Source organism: Taudactylus pleione, unplaced genomic scaffold (genome assembly GCF_031769625.1).
Source record: "Taudactylus pleione unplaced genomic scaffold, aTauple2 ptg000214l, whole genome shotgun sequence".
Classification (NCBI taxonomy): Eukaryota; Metazoa; Chordata; class Amphibia; order Anura; family Myobatrachidae; genus Taudactylus; species Taudactylus pleione.
Genome location: NW_028284616.1, coordinates 12,985,064 through 13,012,164, shown reverse-complemented (window position 1 = coordinate 13,012,164; position 27,101 = coordinate 12,985,064). Strand labels below are relative to the sequence as shown.

Here is a 27,101-nt window from a genome sequence, read left to right as displayed (position 1 = left end):
GGCAGATGGCCAGTCAACATGCTGTCACAACTATGGGCCTATTTAATATGTGGAGGCCTGGAGCTGTAGCTCAATCCGCCCCATTAGTAATCTGGCCCTGCATAATGGACTGAAATCATTTTTACCAGAAGGCATCAAAGGAATATATAATCATAATCCTACATTCTCATTTTTGTATTGAAAACCCCAAAAATCCTTGAAACATACTATAAACATTTTTCTTTTATTGACATTCTCTTGTGTAGTAGTTCATTATTTGAGGCTAAAAATATATTCTGTCCTTGTCATTTCAGTGTCGGAGTGATTTCATAAATGGTTTTATGCCGCTGCCTGTGAACATGGATGTTCAGGAACAGTGCCTAGCCCTAGCGGTATTAGATATGATGAGGCTGGCACAGGAGAGTAACAAAACCCCCAAACAGATCCTCAACAGTGTTAGGTGAGCAGAGATCAGGCTTGTATAATTAAAACTGGGTGGTCTTCAAATGTGCAAAAGACACCCTGCCGGGTGAATGGATTTTCTGACTTCATGTATTTTCTTGTTATGCAAATGCCCCTGTATATTGTAGGTAAGTGCAGAGGGGTAACTGCCATCACATCAGTCAAATGGCTGTTATGGAGCCCAGCACTTATCACAGTGGGTGAGATGTATCAAACCTTTCAATGGAGAAGTTGGCCATAGCAACCGATCAGCTTCTAGCTATCATTTATCTAGCACACTTAAAAAAAAGACAGAAGCTGATTGGTTGCTATGGGTAACTTCTCCATTGCTCCACTTTATCTCTCACTTTTTACTATGGCACCCTATGATTCCTAGTAAAACCCTGAGTAAGTGCCTAGATTTTGCAGGTTAGTAGACAGGTTTCCTGTGCTGACTACCTTCACTGATTTTAATTTTTTAAAGGGACGTCTCCAAATACCAGGAAGTAGACATGCACCTTGAAATTCTGGGCAGAACAGTGGGTACACGTGCATTCAGCAGTGCAAGCCCACATTTTATGGTTCATACTAGGGGTGTGCACCGGCCACTTTTCGTGTTTTGTGTTTTGGTTTTGGATCTGGATCTTTCTTCGTGTTTTGGATCTGGATTGGTTTTGCCAAAACCACCCTTCCGTGTTTTGGGTTCTGGGTTTTGTGTTTTGGATCTGTATTTTTTTTAAAAAAGCATAAAAACAGCTAAAATCACAGAATTTGTTGGTTTCTCTGCTCCTATGCTATTATTAACCTCAATAACCTTAATTTCCACTCATTTCCAGTCTATTCTGAACACCTCACACCTCACAATAGTGTTTTCATGTCCAAAAGGTTGCACCGAGGTAGCTGGATGACTATGCTAAGCGACACGAGTGGGCGGCACAAACACGTGACCCATCTAGGAGTGACACTGCAGTGGCAGACAGGATGGCAGTTAGAAAAACTAGGCCCCAAACTGTACATAATGCAAAGAAAAAAAAGAAGTGCAAGATGGAATTGTCCTTGGGCCCTCCCACCCACCCTTATGTTGTATAAACAGGACATGCACACTTTAACAAATCAATCATTTCAGCGCCAGGGTCTGCCACACAACTGTAGCTGAAATGATTGGTTCATTTGGGCCCCCACAAAACAAGCTGGCAATTAATGTGTCCCTGCACAAACTGGCTCTACGGAGGCAAGATGTCATCCTCATCCTCCTCATCCACCGATTCCTCACCCTCTTCAGTGTGTACATCCTCATCCTCACAGAGTATTAATTCGTCCCTGCTGGAACCACAGGTCCCTCTGTACGTTCTGGAGGCTGGTCTCCCTGGAAGAGTTGATAATTCATTTTATGAACATCATCTTCTCCACATTTTGTGGAAGCAACCTCCTACGCCTTTCGCTGACAAGGTTCTCGGCTGCACTAAACACTCTTTCGGAGTACACACTGGAGGGGGGGCAACTCAGGTAAAATAGAGCCAGTTTGTACAGGGACCTCCAAATTGCTTCTTTTTCCTGCCAGTACAGGTACGGACTGTCTGACATGCCTACTTGGATGCTGTCACCGATGTAATCCTTTAACAGACAGACGCACGCTTGTCGCTGCTGCTTTAAGGATGCAGGTGCGGCTACAGCCCACACATTTCACAAAGACCGAAAAAAAAAAGAACAATATTTTAATTGTTTCTGTAGCACACTTTGAGGGTGTCACCACCCTTTAACAGACAGACGCACGCTTGTCGCTGCTGCTTTGAGGATGCAAGTGTGGCTACATCGCACACAAGTCACAAACACATTAAAAAAATAGTTTTTTATTTTTTGGAACACTTTGAGAGTTACACCACCCTTTAACAGACAGACGCACGCTTGTCGCTGCTGCTTTAAGGATGCAGGTGCGGCTACAGCCCACACATTTCACAAAGACCGAAAAAAAAAGAACAATATTTTAATTGTTTGTGTAGAACACTTTGAGGGTGTCACCACCCTTTAACAGACAGACGCACGCTTGTCGCTGCTGCTTTAAGGATGCAGGTGCGGCTACAGCCCACACATTTCACAAAGACCAAAAAAAAAAGAACAATATTTTAATTGTTTGTGTAGCACACTTTGAGGGTGTCACCACCCTTTAACAGACAGACGCACGCTTGTCGCTGCTGCTTTAAGGATGCAGGTGTGGCTACAGCCCACACATTTCACAAAGACCAAAAAAAAAAGAACAATATTTTAATTGTTTGTGTAGCACACTTTGAGGGTGTCACCACCCTTTAACAGACAGACGCACGCTTGTCGCTGCTGCTTTGAGGATGCAAGTGTGGCTACATCGCACACAAGTCACAAACACATTAAAAAAATAGTTTTTTATTTTTTGGAACACTTTGAGAGTTACACCACCCTTTAACAGACAGACGCACGCTTGTCGCTGCTGCTTTGAGGATGCAAGTGCGGCTACAGCCCACACAATTCACAAAGACAGAAAAAAGAAGAAGAATATTTTAATTGTTTGTGTAGAACACTTTGAGGTGTCACCACCCTTTAACAGACAGACGCACGCTTGTCGCTGCTGCTTTAAGGATGCAGGTGCGGCTACAGCCCACACATTTCACAAAGACCGAAAAAAAAAGAACAATATTTTAATTGTTTGTGTAGAACACTTTGAGGTGTCATCACCCTTTAACAGACAGACGCACGCTTGTCGCTGCTGCTTTAAGGATGCAGGTGCGGTTACAGCCCACACAATTCACAAAGACCGAAAAAAAAAGAACAATATTTTAATTGTTTGTGTAGAACACTTTGAGGTGTCACCACCCTTTAACAGACAGACGCACGCTTGTCGCTGCTGCTTTAAGGATGCAGGTGCGGCTACAGCCCACACATTTCACAAAGACCGAAAAAAAAAAGAACAATATTTTAATTGTTTCTGTAGCACACTTTGAGGGTGTCACCACCCTTTAACAGACAGACGCACGCTTGTCGCTGCTGCTTTGAGGATGCAAGTGTGGCTACATCGCACACAAGTCACAAACACATTAAAAAAATAGTTTTTTATTTTTTGGAACACTTTGAGAGTTACACCACCCTTTAACAGACAGACGCACGCTTGTCGCTGCTGCTTTAAGGATGCAGGTGCGGCTACAGCCCACACATTTCACAAAGACCGAAAAAAAAAGAACAATATTTTAATTGTTTGTGTAGAACACTTTGAGGGTGTCACCACCCTTTAACAGACAGACGCACGCTTGTCGCTGCTGCTTTAAGGATGCAGGTGCGGCTACAGCCCACACATTTCACAAAGACCAAAAAAAAAAGAACAATATTTTAATTGTTTGTGTAGCACACTTTGAGGGTGTCACCACCCTTTAACAGACAGACGCACGCTTGTCGCTGCTGCTTTAAGGATGCAGGTGTGGCTACAGCCCACACATTTCACAAAGACCAAAAAAAAAAGAACAATATTTTAATTGTTTGTGTAGCACACTTTGAGGGTGTCACCACCCTTTAACAGACAGACGCACGCTTGTCGCTGCTGCTTTGAGGATGCAAGTGTGGCTACATCGCACACAAGTCACAAACACATTAAAAAAATAGTTTTTTATTTTTTGGAACACTTTGAGAGTTACACCACCCTTTAACAGACAGACGCACGCTTGTCGCTGCTGCTTTGAGGATGCAAGTGCGGCTACAGCCCACACAATTCACAAAGACAGAAAAAAGAAGAAGAATATTTTAATTGTTTGTGTAGAACACTTTGAGGTGTCACCACCCTTTAACAGACAGACGCACGCTTGTCGCTGCTGCTTTAAGGATGCAGGTGCGGCTACAGCCCACACATTTCACAAAGACCGAAAAAAAAAGAACAATATTTTAATTGTTTGTGTAGAACACTTTGAGGTGTCATCACCCTTTAACAGACAGACGCACGCTTGTCGCTGCTGCTTTAAGGATGCAGGTGCGGCTACAGCCCACACAATTCACATAGACAGAAAAAAAAAGAACAATATTTTAATTGTTTGTGTAGAACACTTTGAGGTGTCACCACCCTTTAACAGACAGACGCACGCTTGTCGCTGCTGCTTTAAGGATGCAGGTGAGGCTACAGCCCACACATTTCACAAAGACCGAAAAAGAAAGAACAATATTTTAATTGTTTGTGTAGAACACTTTGAGGGTGTCACCACCCTTTAACAGACAGACGCACGCTTGTCGCTGCTGCTTTGAGGATGCAGGTGGAATCTAGACGGGATTTGGAACCGAGGACACACTACCTCCATCAATTGTCTAAATCCCACTGCACTAATGTCGGATACCGGACGCACGTCTAACACCAACATAGCAGTCAAGGCCTCAGTTATACGTTTTGCTTCAGGATGACTGCTGTCGTACTTCATCCTCATCGCTAGGGACTGTTGGAGGGTCAATTGTTTAGTAAAAGTAGTGATGTTCCTACTTCCTCTCTGGGATGATGAACAACTCCCAGCAGCAGCAACAGCACTAGGAGGAAGAGGTTCTTGATCTTTCCCTATTTTATTTTTATCGGAGAAAGTTTGGTCCTCCATTTATGTTATATTGATATATATACGTGCGGCTAAAGCGCACACAAACACAGAAAATATTATTTTATTTTTGCTGGAGAGTAGTGCACTTTGTGGGTTACACCACCCTTTAAGAAATGAGCCAGCCGGCTCTTTACTTATGGGACACAGGCGCACGCTTGGCACTACTTTGTTGATGCACGTGCGGCTACTGCGCACACAATTCACAAACACAGAAAATAATTTTTTTTTAGGTTTGGACTGGAGTGTACTTTTGGGGGTTACAGCACCCTTAACGGTCAAGCCAGCCGGCCCTTTACTTATGACACAGGCGCACGCTTGGCACTACTTTGTTGATGCACGTGCGGCTACTGCGCACACAATTCACAAACACAGAAAATAATTTTTTTTTGGTTTGGACTGGAGTGTACTTTCAGGGGTTACAGCACCCTTTAACAGTCAAGCCAGCCGGCCCTTTACTTATGACACAGGCGCACGCTTGGCACTACTTTGTTGATGCACGTGCGGCTACTGCGCACACAATTCACAAACACAGAAAATAATTTTTTTTTAGGTTTGGACTGGAGTGTACTTTCGGGGGTTACAGCACCCTTAACGGTCAAGCCAGCCGGCCCTTTACTTATGACACAGGCGCACGCTTGGCACTACTTTGTTGATGCACGTGCGGCTACTGCGCACACAATTCACAAACACAGAAAATAATTTTTTTTAGGTTTGGACTGGAGTGTACTTTCGGGGGTTACAGCACCCTTAACGGTCAAGCCAGCCGGCCCTTTACTTATGACACAGGCGCACGCTTGGCACTACTTTGTTGATGCACGTGCGGCTACTGCGCACACAATTCACAAACACAGAAAATAATTTTTTTTTGGGTTTGGACTGGAGTGTACTTTCGGGGGTTACAGCACCCTTAACGGTCAAGCCAGCCGGCCCTTTACTTATGACACAGGCGCACGCTTGGCACTACTTTGTTGATGCACGTGCGGCTACTGCGCACACAATTCACAAACACAGAAAATAATTTTTTTTTAGGTTTGGACTGGAGTGTACTTTCGGGGGTTACAGCACCCTTAACGGTCAAGCCAGCCGGCCCTTTACTTATGACACAGGCGCACGCTTGGCACTACTTTGTTGATGCACGTGCGGCTACTGCGCACACAATTCACAAACACAGAAAATATATTATTTTTTTAGCACTTGGGGGGAGCACCCCTGATGGACAGAGCACCCCCTGGACAACACTACAGCACCCCTTTAGGACTGGGACACTGCACAGGACTTTGGAGTGGACACAGCCCCTATGGAGAACTGACTGCACAACACAGTCCAGCCAGCCCCTATGGACTTTGAAGTAGTGGACACAGCCCCTATTAACAGCAGCAGCACAGCACAACACAGCCAGCCCCTATGGACTTTGAAGTAGTGGACACAGCCCCTATTAACAGCAGCACAGCACAACACAGCCAGCCCCTATGGACTTTGAAGTAGTGGACAACAGCAGCACTACACTACACTACACTACACTACACTACACTACACTACACTACACAGCCCTAACTCCCACCCTCCCTCTTCACTGTCCACAGCCGAGTGAGAAAATGGCGCCGACGCGGGTACCTTATATAGGATCCAAAACCCGCGAGACTCGGAAGGCGGGATGATGACGTTTTGCCTCGATTTCAGATCCGAGTCAGGCGGGAAAAGTCGAGCCTGATTCGGATCGGACTCGGATCGGGGGGGCTCGGGGGGGTTCGGATTTCAGAAATCCGAACCCGCTCACCCCTAGTTCATACAGTACATGAGCGTAATTAGGTTGTATGAAGTGAGTCCCATCATTGTCTCCAGTACTGTATTTTTTCTTTGTTCTCCTTGTGCAGCTACAAGCACTGTATCCCGCAGAGTCTTCGGGAGAGCATTGTGAAGCTGAACTTGTTTTGTCGAAAGAGACTGCGGCGGAGCGTTCAGAAATCCCTGAAGAAGATCCGTACCTGTACACTAAGTGTTCCTCTCATCAAGATAAAATACCTAGTAGATATAGAGAAGCTGTACCAGGACTTTGGGACAGAGACCTTTTATGTCAAAAACACACAGAAAAGTGGAAAAGATCTTGTATTTAAAGTTTCTAGTATTGGAGGCATCACCTGGAGAGAAGCAGAGAGTGAGGTGGGTGAGTAGATATGTAACCAGAGAAGCCATGATTTGGGGATATATGACAATATCTAATGCTGGTGACATCTATGTTATTATTGTTCAGTTATATTTGTGCCAATCTTATTTTGCAGCTGTGTATGTACTGTAATCATTCACATCGTAAAATTTTAACAAAGCTATATTTTAGGCAGTGCATTTAACACTGCATTTATCTATAATATGACCCACATATATTGAAACAACTATGTCAATCGGTCAATGTGTCAGGACTCGGCAGCTGGCCCCATGTCACTTACCTGTAAGATGGGTGAATTTCCCTGGCAGGGTTTCCGGTGTTCCTGCAGTTCTGTGGCAGCTGCACAGTGGTCCAGAGTTCAGGCCTGCTCGGTCTCCAGCACTTTTCTCTCCAGTTCTGTGCACTGGGTGCAGCCATCTTGGATTAGCAAGTGGTATAAAAGGCCTTCATGGTGCACTCACAAGTTGCCAGTGCAATGTTGGACATATACTTCATCCTGTGACTCCAGATCACTATATTCTCTCTAGAAATTCTGTTCCTGATACACCCGGTCCCGCTTCTCCTTTCTATTCTATTGGATCTGTGAGTTCTCTTATTGCAGCTACTGTTAATACCTGTCCTGCCTGCAGTTCCAGTGGGTGCTACTCAGCCTTCAGTGGTATCAGTACCAGCATAAATGGTCCCAGCCTGGTATCCAAGTTAGCCGGTCCTGGACCGCATACCAGCATAACTTGTCCCAGCTCAGTGTCCAAGTTAGCCGGTCCAAGGCCAGGACCCAGAGCATAGCCGGTCTCAGCTCGGTAACAGAGCCTAGCTGGTTTCAGCCCGGTACCCAGAGCATAGCTGCTCCCTGTCCGGTAGCAGTGCCTAGCCACTCCCAGCCCAGCACTCAGAGCACAGCCAATCCCAGCCTAGTATCCGCACTTCTAGCCGGTTCCAGCCTGGAATCTGAACTTCTAGCCAGTCCCAGCCCGGCATCTAAGTATACTGTTTCCAATCTGGTATTCCAGTCCGGTAATCAACTCAGATTCCAGCTCCAGCTAAGTCCAGCCTCACCTCATGCAAAGTAGCTACAGTACATACGGCCGCCCAGCTTCCTGCATAAATAACTAATTCCAGAACCAGTCCCAACATCATCACAGGGAACACAAGAATTCAATAACCTGACACAATGAACATGAAGTGGAAGGGGTTTGCACAGTGTTTGGCACACAGGGCAATTGGCCAGGGCACATGCTTCCTGGGAGACATGAAGTTCTGTGTTTATCTATTTATTTGATCTAATTACATCAACTGTATGCTCTAATATTCTGTACTGTGGACTCAAGTATAGTCCCTTGTACAAGCACCTAGGGCTATAGGGAGGCAAGTGCAATAGGTGGTTTGTGCTGTAGAGATTTATATATGTACTGTATATAAGTAGCAACAGTATATGCAATCCTTACCTTTTTATGCATTTTTCACACTTTTCTGTGAAACACTCCCACAGGACTCACTGGTGTATCCAGGTTGGTTTTTCCTTTTGGTTGCTGCTGTAAAAATAATGGAGGACTCATCAGAATCTCACCAGAGCCTGTATTAACACAAGCCTAATGGTCTCAAATCCTGGGAAGTAAAACAAATTAAGAGAATGTCTTAAACACCTCATACGTCATTAGTACATTAATGTAGGTCACGCCCCTTGGACTCCCAAATTTTAAATGAAAAAATGAGGATCCCCTTACTTACAATTACTGAGGATCTGTATTGAACAGCCTAACCCTAACAATAATCCTCCCCCTAGCTCTAATACTTACCTCTGCATTCTGACAGTCATGTATAGTGACCGTCAGCATCTTGACTGAAAGATGCTGACTACATCCCGCCTCAGTACATGCTGTGGAAAAAAGGGTACTTTGCCACATTCTGATGTCCAGAACAGGACTCGCTCCCTAGAAGAAGGGGAAGACAAGGTTAAGGATGCTCCTGTCTCCTACAGGAAAGGTTTCACACACAGCTGCACTACATACTGTAGGTGTGATTGCTCTGGAGTGTGTGATAGATAAAAGGATTGTGGGATCCAGTGGGCAGAGCTTCTGATGCTGACTAGTAGCAAAATGATAGGTAGGGCTGGTGGGGCATATCAAGTGTCAGGAACATTTCCACAGCAGAGTCTTCCGCCGTGAATGTTCTATCTCAGGTTCCGTGGACCCTTTCTTCCTTGACCAGACCACAGAGGGAGATGACAGGAAAATCAAAACTATATCTAATACAAGGCCTCATCCAAAGCTTCAGTAGCAGCGCAATCGCCCTTATTTCAGCTTTGCAGTGGAACATAGAGCTGGGGCTCTCCATTGTAGTGCTGAGACCTGTCACAAAAGTTTGCGCTTCCCAGGGCAGCCGATTTGACGGACTTGGCAAAGCTTAGAAAGAGGGAATTGGGAAAAGGGAAATCTTTTATATGCAAAGAATCTCCTTCACAAAGTATGGCCAGGGTAGTATATTTTTTCACTTTCACCTCAATTACCAAAGTACCTTCCCAGGTTCAATGGGAAGCTAACCTACATCAAATGCTCTGCACTGCACAATGGGTTCTCATCTACAATACAGCTTATAAAATTTCAAAATGTCTTAACCGCTCTGAAATTCAAATCAAACTGCTGTATCATTGCGGCATCCTTTATATCTTACACCTGAGAGGCTCCACTTGTTGTGGCAATCCCATTCTAAGTTGTGTTGGCATAATCATGCTGAAGTCGTCATATCTTTAATGTTTTCTGGTCCTGTTCAGTTATACAGCATTTTTGGAATTAAGTGTTAATAAGTACGGTCTGGGTGCTAGCCCAACATTTAAAGAACCACTGCCACCTCCATTAGCTTTGGTAGTGACTAAAATACACTTTAATATTGAAATGGAGATGGCAGGACTCCCTTACTTGACCTCAGCTACTTTTTCTAAGGTAATAGTTTAGCTGGCATGAGTTTAATATATACTTTTGTCCTGACAAAAGTTTATATTAAACTGAAACGTTGACCATCATTCAGAGCTTTACAGCCTATTTCTACATTTGTGCTAGTCCTGTGAGTGCCGCTGTTCCTGTAGCCTGCTGTAGCCTATGGAGTACACATCACAAAAACTATTGGGAGAGGATTCCATAGGAACACTCGTCCCGCGCAATGGCCGCCACGCATGATGCGGTCACTTTACTCCTAGCACATCGAGGGATGGGGTCTTTTTGGAGCTCCTGTCCCTGTGGCTGCATTTTGTTAACTACCAGCACTATGATCGCATCCTGCAATGCGATTATGGGCGCTAATATCACACCCAGATCGCATTGCAAATTAGATAATTAATAAATGAGCTCCTCTCTATTACACACACACACACATCTATATATATATATATATATATATATATATATATATGTATATATATATTAGAGATGTGCGCCGACCCCCGTGTTTTGGTTTTGGATCTGTATCTCCTCTTGTTTTGGATCTGTATTGGTTTTGCTAAAACTGCCCTTGCGTGTTTTGTTTCTTTGTTATGGATCTGTATTTTTTTCTAAAAAAATCATAAAAACAGCTAAAATCACATAATTTTGGCCTATTTTTGTTCCTACAGTATTATTAACCTCAATAACATTTATTTCCAGTCATTTCCAATCAATTTTGACCACCTCACAATACTGAATTTTTCATCAAGTTTAGGGCCAGAAGGTTGCATCCAGCTAGCTGGCTGACTAAGCTAAGCCACAATAGTGGGCGGCACTCCCATGTGGCAGTTCAGCTTCCAACACGGATACAGTGTGTTATACAGTGTGGGTTGAATACACCAATAGTGCACTTACTGTGACAGAAGTGTCGGCAGTGCGGGTACTGGCGGTGTCCTCAATGCAAGAGTGACAGTGGTGTCCTTAATGCGGAAGTGCCGGCTGTGTTGACAGTGTGGTGGTGTTGACAGAGTGGGGGTCCTGGCAGTGTCCTGAGTGCATAGTGACGGCAGTGTCGGCAGAGCGGGGGTGCCAGCGGTGTCCTCAGTACAGGAGTGCTGACAGTGTCAACAGTGCAGGGTTGCCCTCGTGTGGGAGTAGCAGCAGTGCGGGGTCGCTGACGGCATCCTCAATACGTGGGGCAGTAGTTCGGGGGTACTGGCAGTGTCCTTAGTGCAGGATGACGGTGGCGTCGGCAAAGCGTGGGTGCCAGCGATTTCCTCAGTTTTACCTCTGCTGACAGTGTTGGCAGCAGGGGTCCTCAGTGTGGGAATGACGGCAGTGTGTGGTTGCTCGCTGTGTCCTTAGTATGTGGGAGTGCTGGGGTGCTGGCAGTGTACTCAGTGCAAGGTGTTGGCAAAGTGGGGGTGCCAGTGGTGTCCTCAGTGCACGTGTGCTGACATTGTCGGCAGTGCAGGGGTGACGTTGGTGTCCTCAGTGTGGGAGTGCCAGCAGTGTCGGCAGTGCAGGGGTCACTGATGGTGTCCTCAGTACGTGGGGCAGCAGTGCAGGGGTGCTAGCAGTGTCTTCAGGGCAGGCTGTCGGCACAGCGTGGGTGCCAGCGGCGTCCTCAGTGCAAATGTGATGTAGTGTCGGCAGTTCAGGGGTGCCGGTGGTTTCCTCAGTGAAGGAGTGCCAGCAGTGTTGGCAGTGTGGGGTCGCTGATGGTGTCCTCATGTGGGGCAGCAGTGCAGGGGTGCAGGCAGTGTCCTCAGTGCAGGGTGCCGGCGGTGTCGGCAGAGCGGGGGTGCCATCGGTGTACTCAGTGTGGGGGGTCCTGATGATGTCGGCAGTGCATTTGTGCCAGTGGTGTCCTCAATGCAGGGTGCTAGCAGTGTCAGCAGTGGGGAATGCTGCCAGTGGGGGTCAGCAGCAGGGGGTGTCGGCGGTGTGGGCAGCGGGGGGTGCCGGCGGTGTCAGGCAAGGTGGATGGGCGGCATCTTCCTAACTTCCTGTGCCCATATTCAATGGGCTTAACGCTGATTGGCTGAGAGCCGTGAAAAACGGCTCTCTCAGCCAATAAGCGTTAAGCCCGCTTGATGCAAAACCTCGCGATCCGACAGCGGGATCACAAGGTTTTGCCTCGATTAGGGATCCGGGGCAGGCAGGGAGATCCGAGCTGTGTCTCGGATCCCTGAAATTTTGGTGGGTCCGGTTCCTGGAGAACCAGACCCGCTCCTCTCTAATATATATATTTATAAATATATATATATATATATATATATATATAGACATACACGCATACATACATATAGAGATTGCAGTTACTCGATTTAGCATGTATTTTATGTGCTATAGAAGATGTTGGACACAGTTTAACAAAATCAGCAGGTACCACAGGATGTGCTACGGCCAATACGATGAGGAGCTCACTGTCTTCCTATCCATTTGCTTCAGTGCGGCGGACAGCTCACAGATGGGAGAGAACTGGCTTTAGCACACGCCCTTCTCCTGTGTTTCAGCACCAGTATCACTATCGACCCCCGAAGATAGTGTGAGGACAATTACATGTTGCTGGAAAGTAGATCACTGTTGTAATGTACTGCAGGGGCACAATGTGGCATATAGTGTTCTGCTGGGGCACGGAGTGACATGTAGTGTTTGGGATGCGGTAATAATACTAACTGCTGGGATTCCCGTGCTCAGAATGCCGGCTCTGGAATTCCGACACTTGTCAGAATCCCAGCGCCGTCATCCCGACCGCCGTCATCCTTAAGGTAAGTAGTGGGGTTAGAGAAAGGGTTAGGCACTAAGGGGGGAGGGTTAGGTTTAGGGTGCGTGGAGGGGAAGGTTAGCTTTAGGCACTAGGGGGAGGTTAGGTTTAGGCACCAGGAAGGGAGGGTTAGGGGTAGGGAGATGGGGTGGGCTAGGATACCGACCGACAGGATTCGGTATCAGTGACGTTGGGGCTGCAAACACTGCCAAACATTGCCGGCCGGAACTCACTGGCAGTTGGTGTGACTCTCCTATTTGAATCTTATACTGCATTGCAGCCCCACCTCTGGAGCCGCCACTGGTCAATATCCTAATCCTGTTGGCAATTCTTACCACCGGGATCCCAAGCGCTGGTATCCCGGACCCAACCTGTTGTGTTCTGCAGGGGCAAGGAGTGGCATGTAGTGTTCTGCAAGGGCACAGAGTGGCATGGGGGCTTCTGCAGGGACATGGTGTGGCGTGTAGTGTACTGCAGAGGTGCAGAGTGGCATGTAGTGTAGAATTGGGGACACTCCGGTGAAGCATGTAGTGTAGAACTATAGACACTATGGGGTGGCATGTAGTGTAGAATTGGGAACAGGGATGCAGAGAGGCAGTGGGGGCCAGTACTACTTACTTGGGCCAGATATTGTCTGAGGGATCCAGCAAGCTGTGAAAGAGGTGAAATGTCCTCCTACATGATGCACGTGGCCATAGTATTTTTAATTTTTTTTTTTTTTAGATGATTTGACCAAGGCCTCCGTATCACTCTATCCCACTGTATGTCTCAGGAGCCCTGACTGGGAACACTGTAATTTCTCCTTAAAATGGATGGTGTAAAGGGTAGAAGTGGTAGGAATGTGGTATGTGCATAGATTTGGGGGAGGTCTGATGCCATGTGAGGAGATCGGATGAACAATTAAGGGGCATGTTGAGAGGTCTGAGTTACATTTAAAGGAATTATGAGGAGATCAAAATGTTTGATTAAACTATGTTTTTTCATTATTAGTTGTCTCAAATGGTTTTAGATTTAGAAAAAGTAATGTACAGCAGGACCTCAATTATTTTAAATGATGGGATCCACACAGGGGTGTATTTATAATGGGTGCATGGGCCCCTGGGTTCAGGGGGGGCGCACACCGCACACCTTGCACCCAATATTATACTTAACTCTTTGGCGTCCCATATCGGCACCGGTGTCAGCGCTCTAAAAACACCTGGAAAATGGGTGCTATGCTCTATAGATTGGGCACACTCTAGTGCCTAGAGTCTATCAGTGTGGCACTGGCCGCGCTGCGCTCAGTGCACTGCCGACCGCCGGACTGAAAGGAGGGGGCCCATGACGGAGACTGCACACGGGCCCCCTCCTCTCTTGAAAAGCCCCTGGATCCACATAATGTTCATTTCACTGCAATCACTGGTATACATGTGTGTGTATGTGTATATATATATATATATATACATATATACTGTATACATGTGTACTGTAAGTATACTGCCCTTCAAAAATGTCAGCTCCAGGCTCATGTAGACCTTAATCTGTTCCTGACAGTTTATGTGCAAGCACTCAGCATCATAGGCGTCTTTATAATGGGTGCAAGGTGTGTGTTGCACACGGGGCCATGGGTCCAGGGGGGGGGCCCACACCGCACACCCTGCACCCATAGTTAATAATACTCACCTTTCCGTTGATCCGGTGTGCTGCTGGGACTGCAGGGCAGCAAAAAATCACTGGGACAATAGCGGCACCCATTTTTCCAGTGACCTGCGCATGCACAGAAAAGATGTCTGTGCATGCGCCGCCGCCATTTTCACAAGTCAGAATCTACTGCACTTAGTGCGCTGACAGAGAGGAGGGGGCCCAAACGTGTATGTGCAGCCACTGGCCTGTGCATGCACAAGCTGCTAGTGATTTTTAGTGAAAAGAACCCCATAGGCTTCTATAAGCAGTCATCGTTTGATGGTGTTGCCTATTGGTCACTCCAGAACGTTACGCTTTACGGAGCTTGCTGTACGTGGTAACATCTCAGCCACATAGAATCTTATAGGGACTTCTGTGACGTTGGTCAACTGCAGATATTTCCGTTATCTGCTGCAGTCCTTTTTAATAATGGGGATCCATATGTCATGAGGTACATCTGTGGAGACAGCAGTTTTCTGAGGTTTTGACAAATTTTAAGAATTGATACATCTTCCCCTGTAATAGAAACTCTGTTTTAGAACATACATCTGTTTTGATTTTAACTTCACACTTGCAATTGTTTGCCTTCACATAAATTAAAATAACAACTTGGTTTTCTGGTAGATATGCAAAATATAAAACATACATTAGCCACAGAACCTAAAGTTCTACACTTGAATAGATACAGTACCCAGCATTTATTGTTTGACATATTTCTGTATTATATTATATATATATATATATATATATATATATATATTATATATTATATTCTTTTTGGAAAATCACTATCTGTCACTTGTATAAAATACTAACTGAAGTCCCCGGCATTGCCCGGGCTTAAATCTTCAAGCTATTAAGTTTCATTATGTGATGATCTGCCCAGCGCACTCTGCCATGAGGTCCGACCAAGACCCCAACCTATCCATTAGGCATCCCAGACTAATTTCCACCCCTCTGTGAACTTTTCATCCAAATCCATCCAGTGGAATGCCCAGAACAGGCTCCCCGGGTCAAAGTTTTGTCCAGCGTACAACAACAGGAGGTCCAACCGGGACCCTAACCCCCCTAAAACCTGGGGGTAAATTTACTAAAGTTCGATTTTGTTTTCTGTTCGATTTTGCAGTAGATTTTGGTTTGATTTTTTATGAAAGGATTTACTGAAGGCCAAATCGAAAGTGAAATCGACCAGAAAGATGAATTTCAAATGAACTTGATTTTCTGAAAAATATCGCTGTTTTCACACTAACATTCGATTTGTAAATTAAATGAAAAACTAACTGAAACTCAAACAGGAAATCCCCAAATGAATTGAAGAACTTCATGCATTCGTTTTCAGCATGAGCAGTTCGATTTGACACAGATACATGCATACATCAGTGAGATGCATGCATGTATCTTAGTGTAACACGCTTGTAAAGAGTTAAATTTCGAAAAACAATTAAGTGGGGTCCCCCCCTAAACAGAACCAGCCCCGGACTTTTCATAGTCAGCCCTGGTTGTCTAAGTACAGAACAAAAATTATGTAGGGTCCCCCTGTAATTACCAGAACCAGCACCGTACTCATTATAGCAGGGGGGCTGATGCAACAGCCAGTGGATCCCTATCACTGGGCCCCCCAGCCACAGCTCTGACCACTAGTCAGCCCAAGCCAGGGATCCCTGGGGAGTTGGGGACCCCCCCAATAAGGAGGTCCCTCTCTCCAGGGCACCCCTAGCCTAGGCTGATAGCCCCGGGCTATCCCCGCCACCCCCTGGGCAGTGGATAGTGGGTGCAAGTGTTGTGTAAAAATAGATTACTGTAAATATTGTCTTTACAGTAGAACTGCAGGTCCCAGCAAGCCTCCCCCACATGCTGGTACTTGGAGAACCACAAGTACCAGCATGCAGAGCATTAAGAGCTCACTGGTACTTGTAGTTCACCTGTAAAGAAATGTTTAAAAAAACACAAGACACACACACCATGAAAATACACTTTTATTATACTCAACTACATTACCTGGAGTGGTCCCCTTGTCCCTGTAGGCATCCATGGTCTTCTTAAAATAAAAAACGCTAAACACAAACCACGCACTTAAGTAACAATCAGGATGGTTGTTACTTCCAGAATGAAACGCTCTCTCAGCCAATGACCTCTCTCAGCCAATGAACACTGAGATACGACCCTTCAAAGGAAGAAGCCACGTCTAAGCGTTTAATTCGGGAGATAACAGCCATCCTGGTTGGTATCTGTTGCGTGGCTCGATTTTATTCATATTTTTATTTTAAAAAGACCATGGATGCCTACTTTGGAACAAAGAGGACAGATCCACGCATAGGAGAAGGTGCCTATGTTTTTTTTTACCACAGGTACCCTATGGATAGTCTACTGGAGAAGTGAACCAATGCTACAGGGATACATAGGTGAGTATGAGTACATGTGTGTGCAGGGGCTGGCTGGCAACTTTTAGCCTGGGGGGCAAATGCATGCAGGCGGCCCTGGCAGAGGAGTAGCGTGTAGCCAGGGTGCTCGAAAGAACGTGCGTGCTACGGCGCCCCCCTCAAGTGTTCTAGGGAGGAGGCGGGTCCATATGGGATTAATGTAAGGTAAAAATAAAGATATGGGGCAGCCCCCTGTCGTAGTGCCAATATGCAGTGCCACCGTGTGCCACAGGAGGACACCCTTATGCAGGCCTCGAGTAGTGCCCCCAGTAGTGATCCCCCCTATGCAGTGCCCCTTGTGCCCCCAGTAGTAAGCCCCTTATATAGTGCCCCCAGTAGTGGTAACCCTTATGCAGTGCCCCTTAAATAGTGGCCCCAGTTGTAGTCTTCCCCCTATGCAGTACCCTCACTATTGCCCTTTATATAGAGCCCCCAGGAATGGTCCCTCGATGCAGTGCCCCCAGTGGTAGTCCCCTCCCCCCTATGTAGTGCCCCCAGTAGTATTCCCCCCCTGTAGTGCTCCCAGTAGTCCCCCCTTGTAGTGCTCCCAGGAGTCCCCCCCTTGTAGTGCCCCCAGGAGTCCCCCCCTTGTAGTGCTCCCAGGAGTCCCCCCCTTGTAGTGCTCCAAGGAGTCCCCCCTTGTAGTGCTCCCAGGAGTCCCCCCCTTGTAGTGCCCCCAAGAGTCCCCCCCTTGTAGTGCTCCCAGGAGTCTCCCCCCCTTGTAGTGCTCCCAGTAGTCCGTCCCCCCCGCAGTAGAGACATAATAAAAAAAAAAAACACACTTACCTGACACCCGCTCCTGCTCTTGGTCCCGCCACCGAGGTCAGCTCCTCCGTCCGCCGCTTTGCATTATGGGAGTGACGCATCATGGGAGTGATGCGTCACTCCCATTTTACCCACTGCGGGAGCCGGAAGATGTCCGGCTCTGGCAGTGGGAGCAGTAGCCGATGAGAGTCTGTCTGACTCTCATCAGCTGCTAAAGCAAACACACAGCTGCCGGCTCCGGCGGCTCTGTGTTTGTGCTGTGTAGCGCTGACTGAACTCCGTCCGGTCAGCACTACACACGCGGTGCAGTCTGTGTCACAGTGACACAGTCTGCACCGCGACCCGCGGCCCGCGTGACGCTGCGGCCCGGGGGGCACATGGCACCCTGCCCCCCCGGCCCAGCCCGCCACTGTGTGTGTGTACATGTGTGAGTGCATGTATGTTTAATAAAATTATACTATGTACGATGTGTGTGTCCTGTGTTTTTTTAATATTGCTTTTGCAGAGGAACTACAGGTACCAGCGAGCCCGTAATGCCGTGAATGCTGGTACTTGTGGTTCTCCATGTACCAGCATGTGGGGGAGGCTTGCTGAGACCTGCAGTTTCACAGCAAAAGAAAATATTTAATACTATTTCAAATGCACTACACTTACACTATCAACCCGCCACCCACCGCCCAGGAGTGGCGGGGATAGCCCCGGGCTATCAGCCTAGGCTAGGGGTGCCCTGGAGAGGGGACCCCTTTATTGGGGGGGCTGACTAGCGGTCAGGGCTGATGCTGCAGCTGGGGGGCCCGGTGATAGGGCTCCCCTGGCTGTGGCTGCTAGAAAGAGTCCGGTGCTGGTTTTGGTAACTACAGGGGGTCCCTACGCAATTTTTTCCCCTTTAATTCCAGAATCAGCACTGATTCTCAGAGCCCAGTGCTGGTTATACTAAGTACAGTGGAACCCTACACAATTTTTTCCCTGTACTTAGACAACTATGACTGTACGGGGCTGTTTTGGGGGGGAACCCACATATTTTTTTTTCTAAATGTAACTATTTATAAGCTTGTTACAATAAGATACATGCGCCTGCACTAATGTCTGCATGTGTCTGTGTGAAAATGAACTGCTCATGCTGAAAGTGAAAGCATGAAGCAGTTCTTTTCAGTCTGGGATTTTCACTTCATTTTGAAGTGGGAATTGCTGTTCGATTTGGACATGAATATGCAAAATCCATTCTTAATAAATTTGAGGTTTACTGAGGGATTTTGCTGTTCGAGTTCAATTCGATCTCAGGAGATTTCAGTAAAATCATTGTAAAAATGAATCACAAATCGAACATTAGTAAATTTACCCCCTGGTCAGGATCCAAATGGACCATTTTGCGTTGGTTTCATCCAATCGGTGCAGGGGTGTCCGAATGCATAACAGGACAGAAAACACAAACACATAAAAGAACAAACAGACCAATTAGTTTTATATATAAGATTACATTGTATACATAATTAATGTTTCTTTTGCAGTTGTGGCAACCATTTTGTAATTTTGCCGACATTGTGGACATTAGAATAACACAAGCCAATGCTGATCAAACAATAGTAGAAGGACGCATTGTGACTATCACCAAGCAAAACAACAAGGTTCTGGTGAGTGAGATGATGCAGAGGGAACATGGCAAAAGATGACAGCATGTAGATGATGTGCAGATTTATCATATTGTCAAATTTAACTGTGTAACACTTACATTTGGTAGCCTTTAATATATTGCTTTAGGTTTTGGATGGCATATTACTTTTTATTTCGGCAACTTTGAAGCCATAAGGATTTCTGCCTGAAATCATCAGTTTTAATAAACACTGTTACTGGCACGTGTCTCATAAGTGACCTGAGCAAAATCTGCAATCATGGAAACAATCAGAACAGTTGACAATTTGGGTCACATTTTACTTAAAATATAAGTAGTTATTTCTGTAAGTTTTAATAAGGTAAAAGTGGTTGTGTAGAGTTATATTTTAAAATTAAAAAATTGTTCTCCAACTAAGAAAATGCTTACTCAGTTGTTACCTGTGGGACAGGGGATGCGTGGGACAGTCATCTACCCTCAGTTGTATCCTGGTTGGAATAATCTCTATTTTAACTTAAGTTAATTATGATGATGGCTGAATTTGTTCAACTTTTGGAACAAATTCTCTCAATATTTCAACAGTAATATTTGCAATTTTACATTATTCAATAAAACACATTTGTGCCGCAAAGCAAAAAATGGTAAAGTCACCAATCCCTACCACAGTTTAGTACTATATAGGTATAATTAGAAGATTTTGTTTTCTGCTGTCCTTAACATCGTTAAGATGTATGAAAGTTTACACTTGAAAGACCTATATGGGCATGTAGATTTGCGTGAATTGCGCCTGGAGAGGCGGGATGAGGGAGGGGAATGATGGTCTACTGTATACCAAGCACAATACAGTGTGTTCGCTCAATTGCAACCAGATGCAAACTGGTACAGAGACAATATTCCACTGTTCAAGCTGCATTAGTTGTGGGTGGTTGAGGGCAGGTACAATTACTCAATGATGGTGATGATATGATTGTTGCTAGTACCAGTGCATTTATTATATTTTTGTGTATGTTTTTGTGTGCATTTTTCAGCTTTAATTTTTTTATTCGCACACAAGATGGAAAATTGTAAATGTATGTACAGTAATCCTATATTAGATATAACGGATTCTTGTTTCGCAAACAAAATGGGATGAGGTCAATATCCTGACCGCAGGGATTCTGGCGCTCAGAATGCCGGTGTGAGAATCCCGACATCTGTCAGAATCCAGGCGACAGCATCCTGACTGCCGGAATCACAAAGATAAGTAGCAGGGTTGGAGGGAGGGTTAGCATTAGGGTTAGGCACTAGGGGATGGTTAGGTATAGGGTGCGTGGAGGGGGAGGGTTAGCGTTAGGGTTAGGCACTAAGGGAGGGTTAGGTACTAAGGGGGAGGGTTAGCGTTAGGCACTGAGGGGGGAGGGTTAGGTATAGGAAGTGTGGAGGGGGAGGTTAGCTTTAGGCACTAGGGGGGAGGTTTGGTTTAGGCACCGGGGAGGAAGAGTTAGGATTAGGGTAGGGAGAGGGGCCGGTATCTTAACCCTGTCAGGATGCCGGCATCGGGATTCCGATACGCTGGGATCTCGAGCACCGGCATCCCATGCCGATCCGAAACAAGACAAATGGTAAAAAACATGGGTGTAAGTGTATGTGATGTATGCAAAACCTGGCACACACAGTATGCCAATGTTTCTCAAACTCATTCCTCGGGGAGAACTAACAGTGCATGGTTCCTATTGGTGCACAGCTGTATTCATTACTCACTGACACATTTTAAAAGATCCACAGGTGGAGCTAATTATTTCACTTGTGTTTTTGTGAGGAGACCTTGAAAACATGCTGTGCTGAGGAATGAGTTTGGGAAATACTGCAGTATGTTATTGATGCAAATCCGCACTCAACTTGCTATTGTTGACACTTTGCATATGGTTGCAATCCTGACTTAACTGAAAAACAATTTTTAGCATACCTATTGACCTGTCTTTTCATTATTCTTTTCCCCAAGGAGTCACAGTTTCCAGTCCTTAGGGAAGCCCTGTCTTTTGTGTCTCTGGTTGATGGATATTACCGGTTGACTACAGATTCTCACCATTATTTTTGTGAGGAAGTGGCACCTCCACGCCTGCGGTGGAATTTGGAGAATCAGTGCCATGGACCCATCACGTGAGTTACAGAAAGCTTAACTTTACATTCATTTACATTCCAAGGGTAATGAAAAGAAACCTTTCATTAAAGTGTAAGTTGAATTTTCCCTAACAGCTGTGTTAGGTATGCTTATTATACTGTAGCTCATGCTAGGGAGGGTCATTCAAACTCTTGGCATGGAGGTAAAGTTCCTTGTTTTGTGGAAAGCCAGAGAGAAAGCTTAAGCAACATCATTTAATTGTTACATTACTTTTAGCTATTGTAACTGAAAAGCAATGCTAGATCTATTGCAATCAATGGGAAACATATATAACACTTCTGATTTCAGACACAATAATTTGTGTCTGCTTTCTATAGTATATTGTGAGTATTTATTCACTTTAATAAATAGTCATTTGATATGTTTACAATAGATTTCCTTAACTCACACTGCTTTTCACATTCCAACTAATGAACAGCAATGAAGTTTCAAAGACCAGCAATATACAGTCAGTTGCATAAATATTGGGACATTGACAGAATTTTCATATTTTGGCCTCTATTCACCACCACAATGGCTTTGAAATGAAACAAACAAGATGAGCTTTAACTGCAGACTTTCAGATTTAATTTGAGGGTAATTACATCCAAATCAGATGAACGGTGTAGGAATTACAACGGTTTCTATATGTGCCTCCTACTTTTTAAGGGGCTAAAAGTAATGGGACTATCAACTCAAAAGCTATTTCATGGACAGGGGTGGGCTATTCCCTCATTATTTCATTATCAATTAAGCAGGTAAAAGGTCTGGAGTTGATTCTAGGTGTGACATTTGCATTTGGAATCAGTTGCTGTCGACTCTCAATATGAGATCCAAAGAGATGTCACTATCAGTGAAGCAAGCCATCATTAGGCTGAAAAATCAAAACAAACCCATCAGAGAGATAGCAAAAACATTAGGTGTGGCTAAATCAACTGTTTGGAACATTCTTAAAAAGAAAGAACGCACCGGAGAGATCAGCAACACCAAAAGACCCGGAAGACCACGGAAAACAACTGTGGTGGATGACAGAAGAATTATTTCCCTGGTGAAGAAAAACCCCTTCACAACAATTGGCCAAATCAAGAATACTCTCCAGGAGGTAGGTGTATATGTGTCAAAGTCAACTATCAAGAGAAGACTTCACAAGAGTGAATATAGAGGGTTCACCACAAGATGTAAACCATTGGTGAGGAAGACCAGATTAGAGTTTGCCAAACAACATCTAAAAAAGCCATTACAGTTCTGGAACAACATCCTATGGACAGATGAGACAAAGATCAACTTGTACCAGAGTGATGGGAAGAGAAGAGTATGGAGAAGGAACTGCTCATGATCCAAAACATACCACCTCATCAGTGAAGCATGGTGGTGGTAGTGTCATGGCGTGGGCATGTAAGGCTGCCAATGGAACTGCTTTCCTTGTATTTATTGATGATGTGACTGCTGACAAAAGCAGCAGAATGAATTCTGGAGTGTTTCGGGCAATATTATATGCTCATATTCAGTCAAATGCTTCAGAACTCATTGGACGGCGCTTCACAGTGCAGATGGACAATGACCTGAAGTATTCTGCAAAAGCAACCAAAGAGTTTTTTAAGGCTAAAAAGTGGAATGTTATGCAATGGCCAAGTCAATCCCCTGACCTGAATCTGATTGAGCATGCATTTCACTTGATGAAGATGAAACTGAAGGGAAAATGTCCCAAGAACAAGCAGTAGAGGCCTGGCAGAGCATCACCAGGGCTCAAACCCAGTATCTGGTGATGTCTATGCGTTCCAGACTTCAGGCTGTAATTGCCTGCAAAGGATTTGCAACAAATGAAAGTTAGATTTAGGATTGTTTAGTTTGTCCCATTACTTTTGGCCCCTTAGAAAGTGGGAGGCACATATAGAAACCGTTGTAATTCCTACACCATTCACCTGATTTGGATGTAATTACCCTCAAATTAAATCTGAAAGTCTGCAGTTAAAGCACATCTTGTTCATTTCATTTCAAAGCCATTGTGGTGGTGAATAGAGGCCAAAATATGAAAATTCTGTCAATGTCCCAATATTTATGCACCTGACTGTTAATTTTGTGGCCATGTTATTTGTAGAAAGATGATTATATGAGTACATGCGGACGCACTGAACCTCATTCAAGCAGCACAAAATCCATTTTAGTGGTGCTGTGTGCCCCCATATGCAGGTTGTTGCTGATCTCTTCTGGGTTCAACCTGTCCAGCATATTGCGCATGCACAAGTGCAGGACTGCGCAGGCACCAGTGGGGGCAGCTACCGGTGAGGGATATGGAGTAACAATATCTGAAAACATATGCTACTGTATGTGGTAGCCTTACCAGAGCTTGGTAAATTTGACAGTTTAGCAACCCCTATGTGGTATGCTTTGGGATTGGAAATGGATGGATCTGCTGTGGCCTCTCCTTCTTAAATCCTGGGTATACTTAGCTTTTGCTGGATACCTCAAAAATGGCTGAGACTTTCCTTTCTTTCATAACTTTCATAAATATGTTTTACCTATCTACTGTGTCTCATCATGTGGATGTCATGCAAATCTATATATATATTTCCTTCCTTCCTCCCTTCCTTCCTTCCTTCCTTCCTTCCTTCCTTCCTTCCTTCCTTCCTTCCTTCCTTCCTTCCTTCCTTCCTTCCTTCCTTCCTTCCTTTCCTTCCTTCCATTCCTTCCTTCCTTCCTTCGCTTTACATGCTACTATAACAACCAGCTTAATTTTTTTTTCTTTCTTGTAGCTCAGAATTTGCTATTGACAAACTGAAGAAAAATGGCAGCGTAGAAGGAAGCTATGTTCTCCGCTGCTCCCCCCAAGACTATGACAAGTCTCTGCTAACTGTGTGCTTGGAGGTACAATATTGTTTCTCTCTCATATATATATATATATATATATATATATATATATATATACTTGTTTCCCTTTAAAAAAAAATGTTTTTCACTTTTTATTGACCTTAAGGAACCGAACAAGAAAGGTAGAAAGAATTTAAATAGGGGCTAGGGTGATAACTAGAACTTCATATTCATATTAATTCTGATTGTAGTAATAATGATATGTATATTTTGACTTCTGTTACCAGCTATTATAATTTTAAAAATTATTACTTACTTAAGTCTAGGCGTCGATATGACATGAGAGCATCCAGCGTGACCTGTGTTATATCAGAATGACAATCACATCTGTATATTTGGATAATATCTTGGTGCAGTGGTTTGATTTGCTGCCTGGCTGTAGAGCTGATTCTGAGTTGGACGCACATGGAAGCGCAGAAGGATCTCAAGCATATCTGCAGGCTGTGCATGCGCCGATAAAAGAAAACGGTGACTGCACAAGCACTGGACCAGGCAAACTAACACAGATGGAGTTTGTTAGTGCATACAGATTGCTCCATCCATCGATGAAGCACTCTTTCAGTGAGATGGGCGTTTCCTGGTGAGAATTGCATGGCAACCACGTGGATGCATGAAACTGCAAGAGTGTCGTGGGAGTGTAACCCGACTTCCATGCTCGTTCATAGTGTGCAGATGCAGATAAGGTGGTTGTTTGTGATGGATCTTTTTCACTCCCCATGGTGTGGGTGCAAGTCCTTATACTAATGATGACGTCTGTGGCTGTGAACGTATGGACTTCATCATGCAGACACAAAGATATTCTGCATACCTGGGTGGATTCTCTCATTAGCATAAGGAAGTAAGTAGGATGCCACAGCCGTGCATAAAAGCTGAGAATGCATCTGATTTAGGCTCAAAATTTCTTAACTGGGGCACATTTCCAAAAACTGGGGTCTCAGATTTTGCACAGTAATGATAAATATGCTCTACAAAAGATTTTATATAACATGTTTCAGTACAGTACTTGCTGTAATCAGGGTTGGACTAGGCCAGAGCTGTGCAGGGGAATTCCCTGGTGGGCCCCACTGCCAGAAATCAGTAACTTGGTGGAGCAGGATCATGGATGAACTTGGGTGCTTGCTTGTTTTTATAGAAACTACACCAAGATTAGCCCTCCTGCCAATCCAAGTGGGTGGTCCTGACACACCCCTGTTCCCTCCTTTGTAAAGAGGCCCTGTTCTTTGCATATCCTCTCTAATGGTTGGCCAAGTCCCTCTGTGGTGCTGTCCACACCCCCTCTGGTGGCTGGCTACACCACTTAAGCTTGGACACCTATCACTGCATTTCCTGGTGGGCTCTTCTGAGGCCCTTATTTAACAACAAAGGCAAATACCAGCAGAATTTTCCATTTAGTATCACTGTGATACTAACAAAAAAATCACTGGTATTTGCCAATACTTACCCCTCCGGCGAGGTCCCGCAAAGTCTTCATCCTCAGCGAGGTCCTCCACCGGGCAGCTGTCAGCCTAATGCTGCCAGCGACGGGGCTCATGTAATGCTCATGTGCAAAAGTCCGTCTGCGCATGTGCATTACACGGGGACCCGGCAATGCCTGGAAGGCATCTCAGATTACCGCTTTTTGTTAAATCCAGAAACCTGGCAAGCGATAAAGGGGTTATGCATCGTTGTTAAATAGGAGCCAGGCTGTTATTGTGTTTATGGGGATAATTGTATATATGGAAAATATGATTTCCAATGTGTAAAACTTGTGTTCAAATAGGTAGGCCGTCATAATGATAAGATATTGCCTGGAAGGTTAGTCCAATCTAACATTTGATTGGTGTACAATTTTTGTAATGTTGCAGTTGGTATAAGATTAGTCTAAGTAAATTAAACTAAGCAGTGGGTTTACAGTGCTTTGCAAACCAATGGATATCACTGTGGATGGTGGTTACAAAAGGTCATCTTAACTGTTTAAATTTAAAACAAACTCGTGATTAATCCCCATCAGTTTCTAAACCCCTAATCTGCCACAACACCGCAGGGAACTTACAGCAATGCCACTGCGTTCTACAAGCACTGATGCCTAGGGACCAGTGCCTGTCTTTTAAAATGTCAAAATAAAAAGGTGTGAGTTACTCTACAATAATAGTTAACCAGCCTTAGGAATTTAAGCATCAGCTGGTAGTGTACAAAATTGGGGGGGGGGGGGACACACAAAGCACATGGGGTCCCCCCAGATTTTTCTATAACCTTAGCAGCCAGGGCCGGTGGAGCTATAAAGGGGAGCCCTGCAGCATGACTACAACCAGCTCTATGCCAGTTGGCCCCAGGCTGGGTTCTCCCGGATATACCTATCCCTAGTACCAATAGCACTAGGTCTCATGCTGTACCCAAGTAGAGGTGGGTACAGGATAATAGTTTTAAAAAATAGTATACAGTTTGTCCTTGATGCACTACAGGTACCATCATGGTCCGGTGCCCAAAATGAATGCCAGTGTATGCTGGCACTTGGAGAACCACAAGTGTCAGTATAAACATACAGCATGTGGCCATATGTGAGGTGCCACTCCCAGTCCCAGATATATAATTTTTAACTCCACCTGCTTTGCAACTTTAGATGGATTATCCCCCATTATTTAAAGTTATGTCTTACAAATAGTTGTATCAGTACGGCATTTATATAAATTATATCACTTTTAATGTGCCAATAATTCAGGACTAAGACCTATTTTACTTTTTTCCTCATTAATTTAATTGATTTGTTTAATTGATTATACAGTATGCCAACATGTTC

At 44.9% G+C, this 27,101-nt stretch overlaps 1 protein-coding gene across 1 annotated transcript in view; it reads left to right on the top strand.

The window, feature by feature from the left end:
- JAK3 (Janus kinase 3) overlaps positions 1 to 27,101 on the top strand; it is a 122,229-nt gene that overhangs the window by 18,875 nt on the left and 76,253 nt on the right. The window contains exons 5-9 of the mRNA XM_088478550.1: positions 294 to 439; positions 6,887 to 7,172; positions 19,217 to 19,339; positions 21,299 to 21,456; positions 24,211 to 24,322. Of these exons, the coding sequence (XP_088334676.1) occupies positions 294 to 439; positions 6,887 to 7,172; positions 19,217 to 19,339; positions 21,299 to 21,456; positions 24,211 to 24,322 (825 nt within the window). The remainder of the gene's footprint in view (positions 1 to 293; positions 440 to 6,886; positions 7,173 to 19,216; positions 19,340 to 21,298; positions 21,457 to 24,210; positions 24,323 to 27,101) is intronic.